The sequence below is a fragment of the Strongylocentrotus purpuratus genome, unplaced genomic scaffold, assembly GCF_000002235.5.
Source record: "Strongylocentrotus purpuratus isolate Spur 01 unplaced genomic scaffold, Spur_5.0 spur5_scaffold_6, whole genome shotgun sequence".
Lineage (NCBI taxonomy): Eukaryota > Metazoa > Echinodermata > Echinoidea > Camarodonta > Strongylocentrotidae > Strongylocentrotus > Strongylocentrotus purpuratus.
In genome coordinates this window covers 30,650,045-30,668,043 of record NW_022145612.1, presented here as the reverse complement: position 1 = coordinate 30,668,043, position 17,999 = coordinate 30,650,045, and the positions used below count along the sequence as shown (strand labels likewise).

Here is a 17,999-nt window from a genome sequence, read left to right as displayed (position 1 = left end):
AAGTTAGGGAAAGAGAGAAGATGAGAGAAAGACCAGTATAAAAATACACGGTCAAGTGAACATATTATGTGAACTGCAGCTTCAAACAGCAACTGAGTATTGTAGTAGAGAGAGAGAGTCTGAAATAGTGTGAAACTGATGGAAATTAGATGTTATGAATGTGTTATGATATATGATCTTTTATTAAATTATAACTTAGTTATAATTATTTAAATTAAGTTTTACATGTTTTGGAGGGAAAAAAAAGTGCCAATTGATGGATTATTTATTGATGTTTTATGATTAGAAAGATAATCAAAAGAAACTAGGAAGATGATGAATTAGCTTGATTATCATTTGTACACTATCGATATAATTTTATGTATGATCAAATTTATTGTTTATTGCTATCGATAAATTTGAAATTTGTATTGTTAAGCTGTGTGAGTCTGCTGCTCTATAATTTTTAATTTTAAATTTTGCAAACAAATTATGGTTCTACCTATTCAGCTAGGCTGAAGATCCAGCTTGTCAAGTAAGTCTTGGCTTTATACAGGCTTTATGCATGATTCTGCTACCAGCTACCAGCTACCAGCTAATCTGGATCGAGCGCAGGGCTAAAGTACCATTGACTTACGCCGATACTGCAGGCGGCAAGGTTATGAGCAGTCTCTGTAAGGACTTGCTCAGCGGGTCGTCTGCACGTTCAAATTTGACACAAATTATGTCAATGAACAGTGAGCATGCGCAGTAGTGCCTTGGAAAAAAATGTTAAATAGAGCATGTGCAGTTCTGCCCAGGAAAAATAGTGAAAGCTATTCGGTAGTGAAATTATAATTTATCATGCGAGCACCAATTGACCAATCATGTATTTAGAATACTCATGAATATTCATAGAAGGGATATAAATTAATGATAGGTCATTAGTTCATGATATTAAGACATACCGATAGTTATATTTTGCAGCGAGCCAGGAGGGCATGTACTGGTAAGCTTTGTCATAGATTCACTACCCTACCGACTCTTCTCAGACATAGGTATCAAGTGTCCAATTATTTTACCACTTGCAGTATGAATTCATAATGTACATGAAATCTGATCAAATTGTAGCATGCTACATGTCCTGTAGAGATGATGTATTCTGGATCTATATTTAAAGTAAAGTGTTTTAAGATTATTGTTTTGTTACGTAATCCTGAGTGTGCTTGCTACATTCCAACTTTGAATGCAGGGTATCAAAGTTATCTGTGCTCTTAAATTGCCACCAAAGTATAATTTATTCATTTTCAACTACTGGTAAAAGTAATAGAGTAACTTAATTGTGTAAGATAAATTCTAAACGATGATAGTAGAAGTTTTAGCAGATAGAGATGTTTCAACAGAGAAGATGATTGTTTATAAATCAGCCTTTAGTGATTCATAAAGGGAGTATTATAACGAACCATGTCATCTGCTTTTCTTAAACCCCGTCTTAATTGGAAAATAAAGTTGCGGTGACGTCCGGACAACATTTACCCCCTTACAATTAAGACGCGTCAATCGGGGTAACGTCCGGACAATATTGAGATAAATTACGTCATCGCCGTGAAAAAATGTATACATGTACACAGCGCGCCAGCTGATCGCTGGGTGAGGTTTTTGCGGATGGCTGATGAAGACGGTGTCCAAAAGCTCACCATGTGTTTTACAATCAGACCCCCCACTGTTTCTCATCCACATGTCGCTTGGGTGAGATAAAAAAAAAATTGATTAAGACGGGGCTTTATTCAAACATAGTAAAAGGAGTCATAAATATAGATAAATAAAATAAATAAAATAAATACATTATATTTATATAGCGCTTATTACAATGTTTCTAAGCGCTGTACAGAGTTGTACTTAGATAATAATACATTCAATAACTATAATTAATATATACTAAACCGGTAAGGAACAAATTATTTGTTGGTAACCAAAAAAAAAAAGCATCTTAACATTTGAATTGCACCTTGTGTACAAATATAGCCACATGTTTGTAGATTTAAAATTGTTCATTTAACAGATTAATGTATGTGCAACGTCAATCCACTACATTACCGGTAGTTGGTTTCATCAAAAGTTTGATTAAGAATATGTATAGCAGTTTTTTGAAATTGTTTAAAAAGTAATCAGTACTTGTGGTTGATAAGGAAGTTATTTAGGCTTGTGTAATTCCTTTAATTTGTTGATATTGAGTTGTTGATGTAAATCTAACAAAGGAATACTCTCCTGGAAATTAGACTGAGAATAATCTACCAAATAGTCCCCATTTTAAAATGGGTTCTTGTGTAAAATTCGTGTTTTGAGCTAAAGATGCTCTAGTATTATAGTTTTGCTAGAATGATTTTGTTTTCTTCTGTTGAAAATGTTGAATTTTTAGTAAATATAAAGCACGTGTTTGCTGTAGTATATTATCATGTGCACATAACTGAAATCTTCATGTTTTTCCCCTTTTCTTTTGTATTAATGATACACCTGGGGGGTGTTTCACAAAGATCCTAAGTTGAACTTATCTTTGAGTTGGACTTAAAAATTATGGAAAGCCGTTAGCATCATTGAAAATATTTTGTAAAAATTATTTTAAAAGACACAAAATCTTGATTTAAATTATTCATATTTTCTATTATCTTGGGAGATTTTATGTTCTTGATGGGGAATTTATAAAACGTCTAAAATACTTGAATTTTTGCTTTTGAATATATTTTATTTTAAGGATACAAATGGCTCTTCATAATTTCTAAGTCCAACTTAGAGTTAAGTTTGACTTAGAATCTTTGTGAAACACCCCCCTTGAGATAAACAAGAAAGTAAATTAACAAATTGATAATAAACTTAACTGATATCGAGATTCACTGTCTATTAAAAATATTAAGTATATGTTTTAGAGCTGTATCCTTTCCATATTAAGTACAAGGATAAACTAATCATTTCAATTATGATACACAAAAGGAGTAATGTGTACAGATTATCATCTTATAACTTTCAAAGCCTACACATGTATATGAATTTAGCTATGCATTCTTGTGTGCAATTTTAATGTACTTTAATTTGAACTTTTAGCAATATGATGTATTGAAAGCAGGAGAATTGCATGTTTCATCAGGATGCCCTTCTTGCATTAGATTCATGTGAATTGTTCAGGTCATTGATGTATACATGTATATGGAAACACTTTTAAAATCTGACAGTAATTTACCAAGAAGATGAAATGCATCATTTAAGCTTGGTACATTGTATATATGTATTCCTAGAATCAAATACTAATACTTAATATTTATGTTTCTTTTAAAACCAAGCAATGGAATATTTTGAGGTGTCATTGGTCAGTAACAAACTCATGATATCAGTATTACAAATAAAAAATTAGCTATAGAATGCTAGTACATGTATGTAATCAATACATGTTGACATGTTTCATGTACTATTTACCGGATCAGATATTTGTGTGTGTGCTCACATGTACGTATAAACATAATATTGTGTATTTTCTTTTCTTGTTTCTATAGCAATAGTATCTTGATGCGAGTTTGTTATTCACTACTTACTGAATTGTAAGCTTATCAGAAGCCTGTTAAGAGAGGGTCTTAATGTAAAAGTTTTGAAAAGTGTGCCCGTATTATTGTCATGTTTTATAGTCCCAAATATGACTGTCTTCAGGGTCCTTCCACCATCAGCTTAACAGAGAATAATATACAGTTTAAGGATTTTCCTCTGAAATAAAGTGATGAAAAGTGCTGGAAACAAATAAACTTCCATGTGAATGGCTTGGAAAGTTTTGTTAATACTTCTATAGCTTATACATAGTATAAGATAATTTAGTTGATAAAGCAAGGTAGATCCTACTCCTAATGCTATTTGATTGCAAAAAGCACAATGGAGTACCGACAGCATTACAATAAATGAAAACATGTTGTTCACCCAAGAAAAGGAATTTATTTTAATATTTTGGAACCACTTTCGAATCTCACAAGTAGAATGCAAAGGAATGTTTCTTTACATTTTGTCACTATCTCAAGAATGATTGGAATTACTCTACTTTTTTTAATGCAATGTATCATTACACTTTCCATAACCATAAATTGCAATTAATTTATTCACTGTTGTATGTTTCTGAATCACTGGCTAATTAATTATTGTTAGGTGTGAAGAGTTTGTGAATTAAAGCTGATTGATTGCAAGTAAACCACAGTTTCTGTTTATTTTTTAAAACTTTCAGTACATTGTAGTTCATGTACCCCATCTCTATCTTTCTTTCTCATCCAGATCTATTTTTTCCTTTTCTCCCTTCTATGTATACTCCTCTCTCTCTTTTTCTCTCACTTTCCTGTTTGTATGAGTATCCCTCTGTCTGTCTGTCTCTTTCTTTTTCTCATTCTCCCGCACCACTGCCTATACTAAGCACTTTTTCATTTTTATTTTTCTGTCACTTTCTTTTACAAGCTTCACATCATATAAATACTGCCTGCAGTTTGTCTACTCCACGAATGAAGAATGAATCACGAACATTGATTTTTTTTCGCAATTTGTGAAGTTTCAGTATGCCACCAACGTTAACTAGTTTCTTGGTTTTAAAGACCATGAACTAACCCCAAAAATAATTTATGAGAGCGAGCCAAAAAAAAGGAGCTAAATTTGTAAAAAAAAATTTGAGAGCTATTTTCATCTTGGCCCGAGCTGCTTTTCATGGTATAATTCATATTTATATTTTTATAACTCTGATGGCTTGTGCACATGGCATTCAATCTCCATGAATTATTATCATGCATCTATTCACTGAAACTGCACTCTCATGGCATTGATGGGCTTTGTCGGCTATTTTATTTACTTAGTTCAACTGATGGACGTTTGTATTTGTCTGAAAGGTTTAGTGTTGGCACCCTTGTGTAATCCATCCTCGCAGGAGTTGGAAGAAGACAATAGTCCCTGTATCCTGAACTACAGGTAATCACGATCCGATTTTGCCGAGCACCCTAGTTAAAAGACAAAACATCAAACTCAAGCCCAAAATATGCAAAGGGACCAATTTGCATATATTCTAATAAATGTTATTTTAAACTTTCATCGAAAATCGGATATGTGTCAATAATCTCATACACATGTGCAGAGCTTCATATAATTCTTAGTCAATTATACTTTCCTCACTGAAAATCAGTTTAAGCTAGCGGTAAGCTTCTACAATGTATCAGGGTTATTAAAATTGGTACCCACACACAAACTTCCAACAGCAAAACATTCTGTATAATGTTTAGATGGCATCACAAATTTCATAATTGGAAACATTCATTTTTATTTATCTCTCACGATTGCACAATGATAAATTCAAGATATGTACCATCAATACATGATTAATATACTATGTAGACAAAATTGAAGACTGGTTGAACATCACAGAAGAAAGTCAAATGGGTATTTAGACAAAACTTTAACTACAAGGTAAATAAAACCAAGAAGATAACAGCTTGCATTGCTTGTAATACATCAAATTAGACTAAATGTGAAACAAGTTTGATAACATATTTTAACTCTGTTTTCAATATTTGACAACTTTGAGACAAATAATTGATTAAATTGAGAACCTTAAAATAAAATTGTAGATATGCATTTAAAATGTTGCATATCTATGTTAAAATTTTGTCAACCATTCATGATGATGATTACTGAAATGAGTTTTCAGTGCCTTTCTAAATAATCATTAAACAGAGGTGTACATGTAATAACAAATGGGGAATGTATGCAAGTACTAATAATCATTACATACACCTAAAATCATCATTGTACAGGTACTCCCAGTAAAACTAAAGATACTTTATAACTACAATACAACCCACTCAACTGTATTCAATTCCCCCCACATCAACAAAACATGTACCGGTAACACAAATTCTATAATTCCTTCAATTTCGGCCAATTTTTTTTCTCGCTCTAATGGCATCTTCACCAAAATGTTTTTACTTAAAAATAAGTAAATCGTCTGATACAACTTACATTTAAACGTACATACACGTTTATGAGTATTTTTTCTACCGATTTTGAATGCTCAAAAGTACCACAAATATAACTCCCAAATTGTAAAATTCACATATTATGGAATCTAATAACCTACACACCATATCCCTTTATAGCAAGTAAGCACCTGTATGAGTAACCTTAAGACTCTGGAACATTGATCATGAGCATTTTACCCTTGGGGTCATCAAACTTATCCATGACCTTGACAGTAGACATCATACCGATACCAAAGCCAACGATGGCAATCACCATTAACGCTGTCAGGATACCCATCCAAATAGCGGGGGAGAAGTAACCTATGCAGTCATTAGCGGGAGAAAACTTGCTATTCTTGATCCCAAACGGTTGAATCTGCATCAAAGATAAAAATGTCAATATTGTGGATTACTAGACAGGGTTCATTATTATATTGAAGGAAGCAATGACATTATACTTTTGAGATTGATGTGGTAAATCATCTTCTTTTCAAGCATTGCTTTTACACTAAGCAAGAACTGAATTTGTGGCAAAATAATCATATTGGTTTGTATCAACTGAGAAACTAAATTTCTTATGTTTTGAGCTGCAAAGAAAATTAAAAGAGATATTCCGACTGGAAAATGCATCCATTTTCTGATCAAACCCAATTTGACCCGCGGATGAAAATACAAAAATACACTCCCTTGAAATCTGACTCAGGGTTCATTATTATATTCAAGATAATTTCAAAATAATTTATTGTCTGATTTAAAAATTGAAGGAAGCAATGACATTATACTTTAGAGAATGATGTGGTATATCATGTTCTTTTCAAGCATTGCTTTTACTCTATAAAGCAAGAACTGAATGTGTGGCAAAATAATCATATTGGTTTGTATCAACTGAGAAACTAAGTTTCTTATGTTTTGAGCTGCAAAGAAAATAAAAAGAGATATTCTGACTGGAAAATGCATCTATTTCTGATCAAACCCTGAAAACTTGTTTCTACCGTATTCAAAGAGTAATGAAGACGTTGGAAATATCATTCTCTCTCTCTCTCTTTCTCTTTTTCATTTCCAATTGACCCGCGGATGAAAAACATAAAAATATACTCCCTTGAAATCTGACTCACACAAACGCCAATTACAAATTGAATACGCAACCAAACAGACAAAACACTAACAACCAATAGTGCCCTAAAAACACATTATGAAAGAAATTCACCTGAAAATCCTTGAAGATAAGATTGACCATATCTTTGGATTCATTTTCGGTTGCATTTTTGTTCTCCATTGCTACCATTACAATATCACCACAGTGATAGGACCATCCTACTGGAGTCTCCAACACCTGCATATCGATCTGATGGGTTGTTTCCTCCTGCCCTGTCAGTTTAGCAGTGATAGAACCAGTGCTTACATACCAGAAGTTTCTCGCAGTCGTGTTGAATTCCAGACTAAAAAAAACAATAAGAATATGGGGGGGGGGGGGAAGGTTTTCAAATTATATACATGTATGTACCTTACTTACACAACATAACATCTATCGGATTACCTTCTTTTCATATTTTTCATTTTTTTTATTTTGAGGGGGGCGGGGGGATGCATGTATCGTACAATTTCTAACAACAGCCAGTTCAGGTATCAACAGATTTTACGGCTGCTCACACCAGCAGTCCATGTAAGGAGAGTCCCAAATGCGGCAATCAAATTTGTTCGCTGCTGCTCAGATGATGTTATGTATCACTAATCTATCACTTACCTATTTCTAATCTGTTACTTATCTTCACTAAAGAATATGTGATATTGGGCTGGCATAGATAGAATAGCAAGAATGATATCTCAGCAATGCATTATTAAAATGTATTCATATTATACACTGAATGGGCTGGTGGCAAAATATATGATTGGAGAATATACATGAACATATATACTGGCATTATGTTATTGATGTAAAAAGAAAAAGGGGGGGGGGGGATTCAGAAAGAAAATTCTCTTGAGATCATTCACAGGACTTGTTCAGTATCTACAATATAACAGTATCATAATAATCCAAACATTTGATGAAATTCTTAACAACTCATCGTTTTGTAATGTGTAAAATTATGTCAGCAGCATATTTGTATCATGTTAATAAAGTGTATTTGTTTACGACACAGAGCATCTAATTAAAGAGGATTCTTTATATAACTGTTTGCAAACTCACCTGAAAGTTACACTCTCAATCCAGGCAGTGCCATTTCCTCCTTCCAAATCAGAAATCCCCAAGGTGAAACTGTTCAAAACAAAATGAATGAGTATATGACCCAAAATATACTCGGTTCATCCTTGCATGCTCCTTTATACTTTTCCAAGTTCGATTGGAGTTGCTTTAATCATTGACTTACTTAGTAGGTCTATGCTTTAATGCATTTCAAGTTATTGTGGTAATGAGATATTTTCTGGCATTTTCAACACTTTCACAAACCTGTGACCTTTGACATTTTCTGCCCAAAATCTAATCAGTTCATCCTTAATAACATGCTCATACATACTTGATCTGAGTTTGGTTAAAATATGCTTAATGGATCTTGAGTTACCTTTGGCGACATAGGCACAAATATCAGGGAAAAGGATTTTGGATTTATAAATCTTAAAGTTTGATTGGAATTTCAAAGTGGCAACATGGTCTTGGGATTTCAGGGAACATTTTTATCTGATGTTCTTCCACACTTGCATAATAACAATGATAGCGCTCACAAATTAATTTTCACCTCTTCCCAGAACTCAACCTTCTCTTTAACGACTGTCTTATAAACTGTCTTATATGTTACACATATGAAGAGCTTGGTTCCGAAAGGTACTTGGTTCCGAAAGGTACTACATCCATAAATCCAAATTATGAGAAAAACAAGATTTTTTGATTATCATAGTTAGCAATGTCAGTTTGGAATGATACTTTGGCTGATTATACTTTTGTATGATACAAGTATAAAACCACTCTTTAAAAAAATCTTAATCTGCACAAATATTTTTTATGAACTTTTTAATTTTTTTTTATTTCAGTGGATGTAGTATCTTTTGGAACCAAAATTAGATGAAGGACTTTTTGGAACCAAAAATATTGCATAATGTATGCATGACTTGAATGGATTTAGTACCTCTAGAACCGACCTGATTTTTAAAAACTTCTTTGGGGAAATTCAGCTTTTTTGAAGTATCGGTGTATGAGGTTACTGAATGTGTGTACATCAAATGGAAAACAAGGGGAAAAAAAAGAAAAATCTATTTTGATAAAAAATGGATGTACATGTAGTACCTTTTGGAACCGAGCTCTTCGAAGTAGAACATGTCATATTTAGTTACACACTAAATTTTAGTATGGTATGATATTACTTGCTATCCACATGAAGAAATCATTGAGAGATTATATTACGTGATAGTTTTGTTGTTCACACATTCTGATCCAGTTGACATCCAGCCTGTGGTAGGAAGCTGCACGCTAGCATTCTTCTGTCCATCTTCGTTGACATATTGAGCGCTGATGCCCGAAGCATAGAAGTACATCTCACAACCATCTTTGGTGAAGTTGACGAATGTAAACTTACTATCATCCTCAGCGGTCTGGAGTAGGCGACGTCCGCTAGCATGGGATGAGTCCTGTAAAGAACAGTACCATGGGAAATGATAAGTTTAATATACGGTGAAGCCATTATAGGATAGATTACTTGAGAGTGTGGATCTGTACAAGCCTGTAGGAGACTCATCACAAGCATGGAATGAGCAATGGGTATTTTTCTTTTAAGAGAAGGATTCTTAATTTATTAATAAATCTATATAGCCATAAATCCATGTATTCTCCATTATTATTATTGATATGGGCCATCACTTATACATACAAATTGAAGGCATGGTTCTTCAAATACTCAAAAACTAGGAGTGGAACTTGCAAAGTAGTAGGGAGAGTCACCGAATTACGGTAACATGAAAGAAAGTCTACATCATGATCAGTGGACTACACTGGTAGATATCATTTGTATACATTGATAGTAACCTATTCCTCTTCACCTTTAAAATTGCAATAATCAGATTTAATATTACATCTGTAAACAAGTACATACAAATAAGAGTCAGAAACAATATAGAAAAAAATTTGTTACCTGGGATGTTGGTGCAGCAGTGAAGAAGAGTGTGAATGAGGTGGTCTTTCCATTGAATCTATCCATGAGAATCTGGACATACTTATCGGCTCCCTTGAGCTGTTCCTCCACAGAATCACTACAAGAATTGAACAGTAAACATCATAAGATGATGAAGCGGAACCTAATCAAATGATTGGTTGAGAGCTTACACGTGACCAGGCATTTCTTTTGCCTAACACTTAATTTTACTAATGACCGGTCATGAGTATGTGCTAATGACCAGTCATTGGTAAAATCATGTTATAAACCATCATTTTATAAACCAAATAAAACATCATCTTATAAAACAATACACATATCGCCTCGGGCGTGTTAGACTGTTCCAAAGGTACCTTGTGTGGGTAATTCTTACTAATGCCCTCACTGCTGTGTATTATTTGTGTAATAAAATAATTCCCCCTTGCCTGGCTTTCTTGGAATGCATGTGTAATTTGTGCATCATATATGCTGAAATCATGCCAAAGCAGAGTGTTCCTATACTACCACAAGGTTTGATCAAACATAGTGAAAGCACATTTTATTTCACAGGTAGTCTCTATGATTGATAGGACTGCAATGAGATTGTGCTGCAAAAGCAAACCAGATACAAGAGTTTGCCTCCTAAAAAATGTCATGTGACAAGGTGGCTAGAACGTTTAATAAGCCAGAAACTTTTTCCGGGAACAATGTATTTCATTAGATTCGTATTATGTAAAGGAGATCAAGCACTAGAGCACAATTTCTACAACTAACCTGGGTTCAACTCTGACAATAACAAGGTTGGTCTTTGTAGAATCTAAGGCCAAAGATTTCACATCAACAGGGTTGCTGATTTCTGTGATTTCTCCTGTGACCTTTGACATCAGGTCATCGAGAAGGTCAGATGTGTCTGTCTGGGGAAGAACCAGGCTTGACGCAGAGCTTTCCATAGAGGTCTAGATCATTGAAAAAGAATCAAATAAAGAATATATGCAGAAAACAACAACGACAATAACTGATTACCGGGTATTTTTAATTCACTGTTGAAAGTATAAATGTATTTCAAAGGCTTGATATTCTTGAAGAATTTTAAAAGTACATAAATATGCACAGTACAGCACAAGATTACCAATGTCCATTCAGACTCGTACCACCATAACATCTCTCTTCCAGGAAATACTGCAGCATTTGAATTAAAGGCCAAATCAGGCAAGGAAAGTCATTTTGATTAGTGTTTGAAGTACAAAATATATAATAAATAAAAAACTGTCTGTGGATAATATATTTTTTAACATCCATAATATACCGTACTAAATAGAGTAAACCGCTTCACAACACAAAGAGACTGTGAATTACCTTGATGTGAGGAATGATTCCTCCTTGGTTGTTTGAGTCATAGGCATTGCTGTATCGGGTGAGATCACCAAGCTTCAACTGCATGTACGAATGGGGGAAAATATCAATAATAGACATCAGACAAGTTCTTTTACTTATTAGCCTCATTTCACATCAATTATTATACAACATGATTTGCTATATCTTGATATAAAAAAGATGACATGAAAACTGGAGTATTGCACAGGTCTATTCTATTTCATGTAAATGTATGTTTTTAGGCAATCCACACTGCAGAATACACAATATCAACATTTTGCAATTTAAGTTACCCGGTAAGAAAAAGTTAAGTTTTAGAAACAGTATTATTTCCCAATTTGTATTTTGTTATGAAAGATGTTTTTAAAAAAACTATAAAAAAATGAAAGTGGAGAAAACTTCAAAATCTTGGAGTTTGAGAAAAATGTTATAATTTATATCAAACTTATCAGTAAGGATACTGTTTCTTCTGTTAGAGACTAGGAAGAAACGTTGTTACATGTACCTTGTTCATCAAAACAACAATAATTGTCTGAGGTTCTCGGTCTGCTCCTATAACTTGGTCTACAAAGTCCTTTTTCAGAGATGCTCTGTTGATTTCTTCACCAGCAGAAATCTGACGGGTGCCAAACAGGTTCCTGTAAATAACAGTGAAAGACAGGACTTACATGTATTAACAACCAAAAAATAAAGTATTCAAAACAGACACTGATAGAAGGAATAAAAAAAAAAAAAAAAAAACAACTATCCAACAAACAGAATGGAAAGAAAAAAGAAAAAGGATGCTAGCCTGTTTGTAAGCTACATGTATTTTCAAATTTGGATGAACATGTGTGGTAACTTTTGATTAATAATAGTAAGCAAATAACTACCGTTGGTGAAGGTGATGGGACAAACTATCACTTCCGAGGCGATCTGGATGTAGCTATCTTTCCGAAGCGAAGCTGAGGAAAGATAGCGTATACATTCTGATCGACGAGGAAGTGATAGTTTGCCATCGCCTGAAACCAAAAGGTGATTATTTGCTTTATATTCCACATCTAAAACAATTTAAATACAAAAATAAAAGGACGTGCATGCATCTACATGAAAGACACCAGGCCCAAATTCACACCAAAAAAATTAAAAGATTAACCCAACCCCTTGAGGGTACGGTGCGCGCATGTGTTTGCTTTAATTGCACTCATTGGTAATGCGCGCTTAATTACGCCTGTTTTAGTGCGCTTTTGGATAATCTTCAGTGAAAGTGCGTTGCCCTGTGCAGATAGTACCTCTATCTTCAATTGAAAGTGCGTTGCAAACTTTTTGCTTCTCCCATCAATAATGGGCAAACTACATGTATCTTTTATCACATGATTTACTTTTGACCAATCGTAGAGCAAGATTCTTAGTATGTGGAATATAAAACATTATAACTCTGAATTAAAAAACAAGCAATTGAGAATTTCTTTCAACTTGTATCTCTTTGAAATGTAAATCCACTGCTAGATCATAAGATTTGAAATGGACAGACTATAAAACAATTCATGTATCATTACTTACTCAACAGACAAAAGGGCTGTTTATTTTATACATTTGCAATATACATGAATGGATATGGATGAACCTGTCCACATAAGTTAGATAACCAGATAAAACCAATAAATGTATAACCCATTTCATGTATTTTCCATGTCAACACCATTGTAAATGTACTTTACTATTGAGTCAGTGACAAGTTTCAAAACCGGGCCGTTGGTTTTTGCTTCCTGTTTGATTTCAATCATCACTTCCTCTAAACCTTACTGATATGACAGAATGAAATAGTCCTGAGTATACAACTACCAAATAGGCATTAAAAAGGGAAAAGGTAATATGTACCTTTGCGTAATCCAAAACGCAAATAATTAAATGAATAGTAAAGCCTTTTTTTTATATAAGAAAGGAGTACATGCAAAAACCATTTACCTAGAACTGATTTAACTACCGGTAATAGGTTTTGTTAAAAACAAAAACAAATTGGGGGAAGGGGGGCATTTGTACCTTATGAAATTATCCAAGACCAAATCGATAATCAAATTTGAATCTATTTAATTACTTATTGTGTTGCTTGAATGGGACCTGTTTGTGGCCATGTACATGTACATGTAGTACCAATATTGATTAGGCCTATGGCATACATGTAAAGCCCACAAATGCCATAAAGGCTCAATGGGGAGTGCAAAATAACCTGGACAGATGTAATAAACCTTGAATGTTTTCAATTTTTTCGATGTTTGGTATTACTTCAGAATACCCCATCAATAGCGTATATTTTGGACCAACTAATAGTACATGTAACATGGTTAGGGTAAGTTTGTGGTGCATTATTCAACCAATAGAAATCTTATCGATTTGGGATATATTCTTAAGTTTGTTTCAAATAATTCCTGCTATAACAAAACAAATTATACATTCCTCATGTTCTAGGCCAGTTTTGCATTTTTTCAAAAGGACAGGTTTACATAGATCTAGACTCTATATCTTCTTTGTTCTTTGTAAAATGGCACTTTTCTTCCTTTAGACCTATGTACATGTACATCCCTTGCTCTTCCTCTCTTCTCCCTCTCCTCCGTTTCTTTGTCTCCTTCTTGTCTTCCTGACTCCTGCTCGTCATCTTCATATTCTTTTTCTTTTAAACTTCACCTCTCTTTCTTTATAGAAAAAAAAAAGATTGCCGAAATGGGCTGAAGCAGAGAGTATTAAAACCAACACAAATATCCATCTCTATAGCGATACACTTTTAATTTAAAAAAAAATGTAAAAATAGCGAGAATAGCATCTAATTTTTAGTACCTTTTTCTGAATTTCCTCTGGCTTTAGATCTAGAGTCTAGACTACAACTCACAAGCCTTAAAAATAAAATGCTATCTTTCATCTCAAACATCCTGAACAAGCTTAAAGTGAAAGAGAATACGGGAACCCTGTTGAGATGTTTAATATTGTGGCTGTGTTTTACAATTTTAAAACGACCCGCACCCGTGGCCTTTTCTTATGAAAATTATGTTGCTCTAAAAATATCAATGTTCTTGCCCAAATTTTGACATTTTTGGCGCACATTAAGTTAAATGACTCGGTAGAATAATATAAGGAGTAAGATGAGATCAAGCATAAGGGGAATATGATGTGTAATTCTTGTCAATTTCAAGTGAAATGTTAGGTGCCAAGTGCGCAGGCAAAGCCATAGGTCTAGAGCTCCAATTTGCATAATTACTGAGCCTGAGCCCGGCCCTGACTGACATGAGACTGAGACGATCCCGGCCCTGCACAATGCACAACCACCATGCACAACATGTACTAGGTCTACTCGATTCAAATCTCATTCTCAACTCACATCACTCGATCTTTACTCACCTTGTATTAGACCAAGCCACCACAGGAACAGTAGATGCACTAGTAGCTGAAAGAATGACGACTCCGAAGAGAAGTCCAAACACTATTACTTTCGCCATTTTTAGGGATTTCAGCACAAATTCTCTTCAAATTACTGTAGAGTCTAGTTCACGTCGACGTATAATTTTACCCTATCAATTATCATGTGATCTATATGTGCGAAAAAGATGCATCGCGCGCGAGAGCTAGAGTTCGATCGGCGCGCGGCACGAAAGGGCGTTGCGCGCGTTCATCGTATCATGCACAAAACCGAGCACAAAACTGCGTACGTTTAGATCACCTGATATAAGATGTGCCCCACCCACTGATCTGTACGAATTTATTTCTTTTTTCGTAGAGTAGAGGTCATTGCTGGCTCACCCATCGATGGCCAAAACCCACGTAATGACCCCATCCTTGTCCAAATAAATTCTTCCCCTCTGATTAAAACATAGGTGAGGGGGGAAGGGAGAGAAGAAACAGTAAGCCTATAGAGAAGAAAATAGAGAGAGAGAGAGAGAGGGGGGGGGGGGGGGGGGGGGCTGAGGGAGAGGGCCCGGGAGGCCGGGTAAATTAATACAAGTTTCAAGTTTAATTTCAATTTAAATCCATATAATATATACAATATAGGAAACAGAGAACACACACAAAATGGAAACATGTCTACAAAATACCGGAATTATACGAAGTCAAGAGAAATGAATTGGGGAACTGCAAATAATAATGATTGAAAGGTTCTGTCGAGGCAGTCCCTGTTATTAAAAGATACATACAAGTTCCAAAAATTGCCTATAAAATATATAACAATAACAAACAGTGTACAAAAGATATTAGACGTATTATAAAATGCATATATTGTTATTGATTTAAAAACAGATGGAAGTATTTTTGAATTTTTGATACAAAAGAGTTAAATAATGTAAAATCAAGGATATCTCTGGGGAGAGAATTCCACATTTTGGGGCCAGTGTGTCTAAAAGTACATAAACAATTTGTTGATGAACATTTATCAATAAAATGATTATCAGGATTTCTAGTATTATAAATATGGACAGATTTTTTACATTTCAGCATAATATCAAGATTAATCGGCAGTTTATCAGTTTATACAATGTACGTCTATGGGAATTCCTTCTTCTTTGTTTGGTGTTATAAATGGCTATTGGTCAAATTTGACTATCGTTGCAAATTTCGTCGCATCTCTTTCTCTTAATGCCTTGGAAATTTTTCCAATCTCATTTCAATATAATATTCAGTCATACTTGTTTACCTATTTCTATGTAATAAAACTGGAATAATATTTCAAATTAAACACCTGAAAAGAGGCACTCACCACTCACCGGGGATGAAAAAAGCACTTATGAGAATAAATGGGCATTTGTCGATATAAATGGGGCACCCATCAGATTTTGATAGGGGCATTTATAAGAGGTGAATCGGGTCATTCATGTAAAGAGAATAGGTCTCTTATTGGAAAGGAAAGGGGACACTGCATGGGTCATATCATTGTTAAAAGGGGCACTTATCACACCCGAAAAGGGGCACTGACCAGATATGAAAACGGGTAGCCCTACTTGTGAGAATGAAAAAGAGGCACTTGTAATAAAGGAAATATGCATTTGTTGAAAGAAAGTGAACATCGATCAGACTTGAGGGGACCTTAATGAGTAGGGGGAAAGGCCTCTTATTAGAAAGAAAATGGGGCACATGTTATAATAAACGGGGCACTTATCAGAGATGAAAAGATGGTAATTATGAAAAGGGGACTGAGCTCTTTTTTTGATGGGGCACTTATTATAAGGAAAAAGGGCACTTTTTAGGAAGAGAAAGGGACACTTGTAAAAATAAAAGGTGCGCTTATCGGAGTTAGAAAGAGGAAGGGGCATTCCTTACAAAGGAAAAGGGGCACTTGTCAAAATAAAAGGGGCGCCTTTCAAATTTTAATAGGGTAACTATCAAAGGTGAAGGGGGCACTTGTCTTATCTTAAGTAAAAAGGGGCACTTCTCGTACCTGAAAAGGGGCACTTACTAGAGATTTTAAAAAGGCACTTATTGCAAAGGTAAATGGGAGCTGGTCGAAGGAAAAGGGGCAGGTGTCAAAATAAAAGGGGCACTAATCATAGGTGAAAATCAATAGGGGTGCTTTTCCTTTAAAGGTGTACTTCTTACGAAGTTATAGGGGCCTTTTTCTATATCAAAGGGGCACCTTTGGGGTACTTTTAAAGATGGTCGTCACTAATTAGTAATCATGCATGTATTAGAAAAATAAAATTCTGAATATTCATAAACTTTTCATCGTGTCAAAAAAACGTGAGAGTACTAATTCACTGACATCAAGATTCAAGTTATTAGTTTCAATCTGAAGGCGATCAGCTTGTGTCATGGTAATTTGTGACGCTTCCCTGCATTAAAAAGATGTTGATTAACATTATAGGCCTATACCTTTGATTTAATCTATAAAAACAGAAGCGGCGGAGCCTAGAGGCATTGAGGCACAGTGCCCACACTTTTTCAAGTACCTCTAAAGTCCCCCTTTTTACATAGGAAATATGCCCTCTTTTATTTGAGATAGGTGCCTTTTTTTAAAAATTTCTAATCGTTCCACATAAGTGCCTCTTAATAAGCTCTGATAAATGCCCCTTCACCTCTTTTAATTGCCTCATTTGAAGTCTGAGAGGTGTCCCTTTTATATTGAAAGTTTTAAGTGCCTCTTTTCATCTCCGATGAGTGCCCTTATTAAAATTTGAGAGGCCTGAGCCCCCTTTACCTTCCTAGTGAGTGTCCTTTTCATCTTTGGTGAGTGCCCCTTATCAGGTGCGAGTAGTGCCCCGTCATAACCTTTGATAAACCCAATTTTTTACCTTGACACGTGCTCCTTTTCTTTTCTAAATAGTGTCCTGTTAACTTTGGATATGACAGCCCCCTTTCTTTCACTATAAAATGTACTCCTTATTTAAAGCGACCAAAAGCAACTTTTGGTTCAATTATAAATTATATCCAAAGCTTGCTCGCTTTATACGCTCGCTCGCATTTTAGGTTAATATATGATAACTCAGTGGTCTTACTTATCAAAGGTATGTTCAGTCTTCCGTTATGAGAATGTGCTTATAACCCCATAAGGATTGGGTTTTTC

General features: G+C 34.6%; 1 protein-coding gene across 1 annotated transcript; it reads right to left on the bottom strand.

Moving 5' to 3' along the window:
• Nucleotides 1–5,264: 5,264 nt before the first annotated feature.
• On the bottom strand, nucleotides 5,265–15,087 carry LOC589255 (V-type proton ATPase subunit S1). The gene is made up of 9 exons (XM_031000269.1): nucleotides 14,849–15,087; nucleotides 11,982–12,114; nucleotides 11,459–11,536; nucleotides 10,877–11,058; nucleotides 10,103–10,220; nucleotides 9,379–9,602; nucleotides 8,170–8,238; nucleotides 7,189–7,420; nucleotides 5,265–6,357 (listed from the first exon to the last, which is right to left on the bottom strand). The coding sequence occupies exons 1-9, from the start codon at nucleotides 14,944–14,946 to the stop codon at nucleotides 6,145–6,147; spliced, it is 1,347 nt and encodes a 448-aa protein (XP_030856129.1). The 5' UTR covers nucleotides 14,947–15,087; the 3' UTR covers nucleotides 5,265–6,144.
• Between the last annotated feature and the right edge of the window lie 2,912 nt (nucleotides 15,088–17,999).

Coding starts and splice junctions, on each gene's coding strand:
- LOC589255 (XM_031000269.1), bottom strand. CDS start 14,946: ATGGCGAAAGTAATAGTGTTTGGACTTCTCTTCGGAGTCGTCATTCTT. Junction 12,115..14,848: donor GTGGCTTGGTCTAATACAAG/GTGAGTAAAGAT, acceptor TGTTATTTACAG/GAACCTGTTTGGCACCCGTC. Junction 9,603..10,102: donor CTGCTGCACCAACATCCCAG/GTAACAAATTTT, acceptor TGTTCTTTACAG/GACTCATCCCATGCTAGCGG.